The sequence below is a fragment of the Penaeus vannamei genome, chromosome 23 (assembly GCF_042767895.1).
Source record: "Penaeus vannamei isolate JL-2024 chromosome 23, ASM4276789v1, whole genome shotgun sequence".
Lineage (NCBI taxonomy): Eukaryota > Metazoa > Arthropoda > Malacostraca > Decapoda > Penaeidae > Penaeus > Penaeus vannamei.
Window position 1 is genome coordinate 40,024,478 of NC_091571.1, and position 7,500 is coordinate 40,031,977.

The 7,500-nt window shown below is 36.7% G+C and overlaps 1 protein-coding gene and 1 long non-coding RNA gene across 2 annotated transcripts in view; both read left to right on the plus strand.

Moving 5' to 3' along the window:
• LOC113821461 (serine/threonine-protein kinase PLK1-like) overlaps positions 1-5,157 on the plus strand; it is a 191,394-nt gene extending 186,237 nt beyond the window's left edge. The window contains exons 8-11 of the mRNA XM_070137389.1: positions 1-10; positions 120-279; positions 401-650; positions 1,050-5,157. The exon at positions 1-10 is cut by the window's left edge and continues 240 nt beyond it. Coding sequence (XP_069993490.1) covers positions 1-10; positions 120-279; positions 401-650; positions 1,050-1,259 — 630 coding nt within the window. The 3' untranslated portion in view covers positions 1,260-5,157. The remainder of the gene's footprint in view (positions 11-119; positions 280-400; positions 651-1,049) is intronic.
• Positions 5,158-5,978: 821 nt separating this feature from the next.
• Positions 5,979-6,547, plus strand: LOC138865910 (uncharacterized). Its single transcript, XR_011399495.1, has 2 exons — positions 5,979-6,117; positions 6,355-6,547. It is a non-coding gene; the product is annotated as an uncharacterized lncRNA (long non-coding RNA).
• The last annotated feature ends 953 nt before the right edge of the window (positions 6,548-7,500 follow it).

The window sequence follows — 7,500 nt, forward strand, 5'->3', positions numbered from 1 at the left end:
ATGCCAGATGGTAAGTAGGGAGAGTAAAGTTGTAGGTATTTTTTTTCACTTCAGCTTTAGACATGAAAAACTGCAGTGATTATTCTTTTTAATCCTAATTATGTCCTTTCTCTTTTTAGATATCAGTAGCAATCCCCCGGTTCAAAGTTACACACCATTGTTTATTTCAAAATGGATCGACTATTCAAACAAGTATGGGTTTGGTTACCAACTGTCGGACCACTCTGTTGGCGTCTTCTTCAATGATCTCACTAGGATTAGCATTAGTACAGACAAGAGGTAAGGATATAATCCAATGATGTGAGGTAGGAAAGTGTAATCAGCACTGACAGTGAAACAAAATAAGGTAAACTGACTATAATTATAAACATGCATTTGATTGTTTTAATTTATTTTTCAGTCGTGTTGAGTTCACAGACTCAGCAGGTAGATTGACTGTTCAGCAAGCTGGAGCTTTGCCAGCGTGGCTACAGGAACGCTATCAGCTTTTGCGTTATTTTGCAACTTATATGGAAGAGAATCTTACTGAAGCTGGTGATGCTCGTTCTGCAAGAGCAGCAACTTCTAGAGCCTCGGTTATCCCACATGTGCGCCGTTGGGATCGAACACCAAAGTCCATCATTATGCAGCTCAGCAATGGAACCTTCCAGGTGAGAGAGATCTACCACTACTTTACAGGATGAAATTGTTATTTTGGATAATTCAATGTCTGCACAGTCCCTTCTACTTCCAGGTTCATTTCTCTGTGTTACCAGGGTATGAACTGCCAGTCTCACATCATGTATTTGAAACACATACCTGATACACATATTGGCAAGGGCTTCTTGTACAATAGTCAAAACAGGTGGTTCACACATGTATACTGTAGAATGGTGGTGGGACTGTACCATTATCACCAAAGAAATATAATTTTTATGCTTTAAAAAGAAAGATACATATTAATGATTTAGTTATCAATATTTTTTGTATCTTACAATTTTTACACTTTAAAAAGAAAGATGCATTTTTATAATTTGGTTGTAGTTATCTACATTTCCTGTCTTTTTCAGATTAACTTCTTCAAGGACCATACCAAAATTGTAATTGCTGGTGATCGCACAGATGTCAGTGTAATGTTCATCAGCAGTGACAGGCAGTCCTTCACGTATCGTCTTACCCAGATTGCAGAGCTTGGCTGTGATGCAATGGTGCGAGAGCGTTTAGTGTATGCACTCTCATGCCTTAGGCAGTATGCAGAATTGGATGGAGAAGAGGTTTGAAGAACAGCAAAGACTAGTTCTAGAGATATTTTTGAATATTTGTTGGAAACTAGAGTGAATTAAATTCTCATGGACCACATTGGAAGAGTATCATGTTCCAAGGACTGCATCTTGGAAGTACAGAGTGACACTGCGTTACTGGTGATGGTATTGGAAAAAATGGGCAAGTTTTGTTAGGTTTCGAAGAGAAATACATTTCCATCAGACTTGTGTATTGGAGATGCAGTTGGCCATAATAGTGGCATTATTAGATGTATATGTTACTGGTGGTATGTAATGATAGGTATTGACCCTAGCATTATGTACTGAGAAACTGGAATGATTAGCAGGGAAGAGCCTTTATGTGAGATCTACAGGTCACCTTTTCACATTTTTTAATTGAAGGCAGCGGCCAGAGATACTTCACAAAGACTCACTGTTGCTGATCACTAGAATATGCAGGATCCTTGAACTATGCAATAATTGTGTAAACTGTACGTCAGTATGTTGCACACTTGTGTTACCTGTGTGAGTAGTGTGTTTTATGTTACTGTTACATATTGTTGAATGAAAACTGAAGAGTTTAGGAGCCTGTAAGCTCTACCTCAAAATGTAATAATTTTTGTCTCATCACTGCCCATGTTGATAGTCAAGGGCATGGAAAAGCCTCTAAATCCCTCATTCACAATGTTTTGATACTTCTTGTTGAAGTTAACTACATAGAACTCTGTTGAGAAGCTGTGAATGAGGGCCCTGTTGTATGAGCCTTCCCCCATGTTACCCCTTACGTTTACCAAAGAGTTTGAGAGGGGTAGATTTTTGACACACATTAGTGTAAGCCAACACTAATATGTAAGCATTAGGAGGGTTTGGGGATGAGCCCCTCTGTTTAAAAGAAGTGATATTTGGAGTTGATTCTGGTGTGGTGGTTGTGGTGAATTACCTCTTCTGTGCATTAAGAAGATTCTCTTTTGAAGTTAAGAGCAATCTTATACCAAGATTAATCAAATTTTAATGATCTCTAAATATACCACTGCTCAAAAACCCAAATACATAGAAAGTGCATTCATGGAACATGCTTGTGCAATTATCAAAAAAAATTGTGGTCCCATGTGAATGCTGTCGGTAGAAGCAGAGCAAAAAATCTCATGTTATGAATGAGAGAGAAGGATCAGGAATGTCTCACCACTGAAGCTGTGATACATGCACATCTGATGTATGGTCTTTTTCTCTAGAAATAATAAGGTTCATGGTGAAAGCAATTGAATTTGAGGCAGATTTCTTGTCGACCCAGAAGCAAGTCCGTCCTGGTATGCTCTGCATCAGTCATTTGTGAGTGTACAACAGAAAAACGGTTTGTGATACAATTTACGTGGTCATGTTACCATTCTTTAAATTTTATCTTGCTGATACAAGAAATAAGATTTACTGAATTTCCTAGACCCTAAATTAAGGTTTATATCACAAATAAATGCTGTGAAGCTTCTGATGGTCAGTGATTGTTTCATAATGGTGTAAGATTTACAAAGACAATGTTTTCAACAGCTCTCTTGCTTTTTCAGCTGCAAATTCAAGACATTCACAATTCTGTCGTATATACAGGATGAGGCCTTTTTACACAACCAAAGAGTGAATGGTTTATGCCAATGTTCCCTTTTTGGCTCAGGTTTAACTATATTGTACCAAATATAATTTTGATAATGAGAGTCAGCTTCTCATAAGTTATACAGTATTGGCATGGTAAGTGATATATTCTATTTTGTACATTTCAGTTGAAATCATAAGCCATAATTAATTATTCACTCAAAAGAGAGTCTACTGTCATTGGGCTGCAGACTTTATGCCTTGTCTATATTCATGTAAAGATTTTTTCCAGTAAATCAATCATAATGGCTTAAGTACAAACCTAAAAAAAATGGAAAAAAAAAATCAGTGAATTAAATTTTCAGTGGGCATAGGGAAGTTTTGTGTATGATCCAGACAGCCTCTATAAATGATCTCATATTTGTGAACCTCCAGGTCACCTCAAAGCAGAGTAGTGCCTCAGTAGGTTCTTGTTGTTAGAGGTGGTGTGCAGATGTGAACAGTGATTCATAGTCACAGGCTTGATAGTCGATACAGAGTAGTTTCAGATGTTCAGGTATAGGCTGGTAAAAAAAAAAAAAAAGCTAAAATTTTTGGTCCTTTTTGATAAAGTTTTGTGTAAAGTGGTGACTATGAATCCTGTTCAGGCGACAAGTTACTTAGGGTCCCACTCCTAAGCAGCTTGGCTTTGTAATGAATATTGTGTATTTATTGTATATGTTTCCCTTTCAAAGAGGTTTACTCCTACCATTATTTTCTGTCTTACCAAAGATAGCAGAGTTTAATCTGCTCTTCACTTCAATATTGACGTGGTAGACAGGCTTTTGATTATTAAAGTCATTGTTATTCGGATTGCTAGTGCAGCTTTAGGGCTTTTCACACAAAGCACTAGAGGCTCAAGGGTATTATTGGTGAATATGAAGGTGTGCTTAAATGCCAAGCCGAAGGAGGAGTTATGTGCCAAGGATCCCTTTGATTGTTCTAGAATATTATGATTGTGTCTGTGATTTTCTATGTTAATTTTTGTATGTTTTGTTTTTGTGATACTTTGTGATTTTTTGTTCATGTATGTATGCAAGTATGTATATATAGTGCATCAATAATTTAAGCATGTGTGTTATGTTTGTTTTCTGTATCAAGTCGGTAGCGCTCAGGTCTTTCACAACCCGATAGCAGCAATGTGGTCTTCCTTAAATTATTTTACTCGGTATCTTTCCATTGGTTTGCAACTACCAAATCCTCCAAATTGGTGCCTTTATGTAATGTTATCAGTGGGAGGGAGGGAGGGTATCCTTGCTGTGTCAAGTCAACTTTCTTTATAGTGCTCAAGCAAATATGGCACCTGAACAACTCTTCATCATTTCTAAAGAATATTTTGGCATTATAGATTAAACAAAAATGTGCCTACTACCACAATCCTATGTCATGTCATTATGAAATGACATAATTAAACAGAAGAAGATTAAATTGCTAATTCATTTTGTTTTCAGTGAAATTGAAATCTATTGTATTACCAAAATTTCTTGTGATTAATGTGGCCGAGAAGGTGTAAGGCCATGGTTGAGCATTATCTGGTTGCCTGAGTATTCAGAAACTCTAGATAGTGTGGATTCTCTCATTGTTACACATAAAGTATGGGCCTTATGATGCGAGATGTCTTCCATGCAATAGGACGATTACTTGGTTCACTTCCCGAGGTTGGGTGCGATTAACTCTGTTTCCAAAGGTTACATGTTCCCAACCAAAGGAAGGATGGGCAGTTCCAAGTACATGTTAAGAGAGACAATTGTCAGTCCTCAGGCTTGTTTGATATTTTAAAGGACTGATATGTTTGAGACTGCAGGAGATTGATTATTTGGCAGTTGCCTGAGATTGGACCAATGTTAATTGACCTTTACCTGAGAGGACGACGTCATTTGTGTCCAGTGTAGTAAAGATTCCTTCCATTATATAGTACATGGAGTAAAAAGTAATTACTCCAGAATTTTGATCATCAAATGATACAATCATCTCTCTTCATAATTAACTTCCAGGGTCCCTTTTTATCATGCTTCAAGAAGGTGACCAAAGCATGTTTGATAAATGACCCATTTTGGCGTGAGATTTGTCCGCCATGGTCCATAGTGTCAGAGTATTGCATTATTATCCTAACTGGCCCACTCAAGACATGTAAATAAATTATGTTAAGATGTTAGGATTACAGTGGTAGTCATCTTTAATCAGTGCAGTCCTATGATGTAAATTAGACATCATAGACTCTAATGGTCTTTCATTTTTTGCAATTCTTGTTGTAAATTTACTTGCTTTTTGTTTGTAATAAAGAATCAGTAATGAATTCAACTTTATTTTGCAAACCTTGTGCAACATTATTTTTTGTTTGCTGCCATATGGTAGATTTTCTTTTTATACATTAAGTTATTCTTCTTACAAGAAGGGTGATATACATGTACCAAGTCAATAGTACCAAGTTGCATGTGGTTTATAGTCGCATTATTTGTTTTATTTATCTCACACAAATGTATATTGCTAGGTTGCATAGTTTGACTCGTAATAACTTTTTATTGTAAAGAATACAATGTACAGGATTGTGTCTAGATTAATTTTATCATAATCTGCTATTGCATATAAACCCTTGCATTTTTGTGTGTAAAGGATCTGTGATAAACATTCAAAAAAGCATTGTTCATATACATATACTTAAGTTAAATATTGATATTTATCTATATGTAAATTCCATATAAAGCAAATTCTTACTGAACTCTGTCTTAAAAACACAAAGTGAGAAACTATTTTAATCTACATATAGGTGTAAATTAAGTGGAGTACGATGTATATCAGAGATACAGTTAACCTGATTAAAAAAAAAAAAAAAGGCATTTGCATGTTATGTTAGATGAATGTTTGTGTATTTAAAATGTATACAATTAAATATTCTTTATTCAGGAAGAAATTCCATATAGATATTTGAATTTATGTAAATAATGTTCATTCATGCAACATAATACATAGTAGTTTGGATATTCATTTGCTAAATCATGGACAGGAGTGGAAAAAGCCATGTGTTGTCCACATGTTAACTTTAAAAACTTCCAAGAGAATGTTAAAAAATATTTATTTCTGCTTATTTTACTATTATAAACCTACATTTTGGAAGGGTATATTCAGCTCCCCATGATGTTGAGTCATACATTAGAATCCCCATTTTAGAATGTGTGTAGACCACAGAGCTGATAATCCACTTGCTCCTCACGGAGATGGAGGAGAGTGAAGTAACATGGCCACAAGGAACCAAAGAGTAAGGAACAAAAATTAAGAAAAAAGTTAATTTTAGTTGCCTTTTTGAGTGAATGTAACAAAAAAGATCTTATAGTTAATATAAGCTAATCATTTTACTGTCAATTACACTTATAACACAATTATAGGCTGATAGTAGTTGGAGAAGAGCATCAGGAACTATTCACAGCAGCTAAAGTGTTTAGGGTACCTGGATATACTACATAGAAGTGTTAAGATACATCAGTTATAATTTCAGGTGGTATGGCAAATGGTGGACAAGATTGAGAATGAAGAGTGAGGTCAGCTGCTTTGGCGAAGAACTGCAGTGGATGATATGAATCCAGTATGACCAACACTTTGGCCAACTTCTAAAAAGTTTGATGCCCTTCGCTCAATGCATTGTATAAACTATGAACAATTCAAAAAGCAATAAATTTATGATCTGAAAATCTAGCTTTACAATGACCCGAATGCTGAAGTTGGTAAAGCTGATCAACTGATCAACTGAGGACAAAATACTGATAAAGCAAGTTCACTTCATGCTGGATTACTGAATGATTATGATTTGAAAAAAAAGGCAAAATTAAGTTAAAACAAGAACAATAATGTAACAAAAAAGCAGAAATGTTATTGTTTATGATGAAATAATATCTTTGGATTGGGGGGATGACTAGAAACCTTATACTTTAAAGCAAATATTTTCTAATACCCCCCCCCCCCCCCCAATCCCTTGCCTGTTGTTGTCGTAGAGGGGCTTAGGAGACGGAGACTGAGACCCAATGCAGGGATCTCCCCTGCCTAGGGCCTCAACACTCGACTCAACTAATTTTGCATGGCCTTTTCTCCCTCCAGCATTTTTGCTTCTGCCCCTTCTCTCCAACCCCTTCTACTATCTACTTCGTAAGGTGTAAGAGCTGTGCTAGAAAGGATGAAAGGCTGGCTTTGTGCCAGTTCTGAAGGGCCTGAGGTAACCATGGGTATGGTTTCCCTTGTTTTTTTTAGCCCTTACCCCTTAATTAAGGGGACCCTGAGGGCTGGAATGTTTATTTCCCTAACATAGCCCAGGCTTCCCATGGCCAGTAATGATGATGTAATACCCTTATTAGGGGAAATGAGGCTTGCCTCTTCATCAAATAGCCCCACCAATTCAAACTCTCCCAGCTCCCTAACCCCAGGCTCTCCTTTGGCCACGACTCCAAACACTGAAACTACTACTCACTCCTCAATGCTTACTAGTGCATTACCCACCCAAGCCAAGACTCAATTTCCAGAAGACATTGCTACTCTCCCAACTTCCTTAACCTCATCACCTTTATCCCCACAACCTTCCTCATCAAACACACCATCCTCCCTTACTACTACCTTACAGCCTTATTCTCCTTCTCTCCGTAATACTACCCCC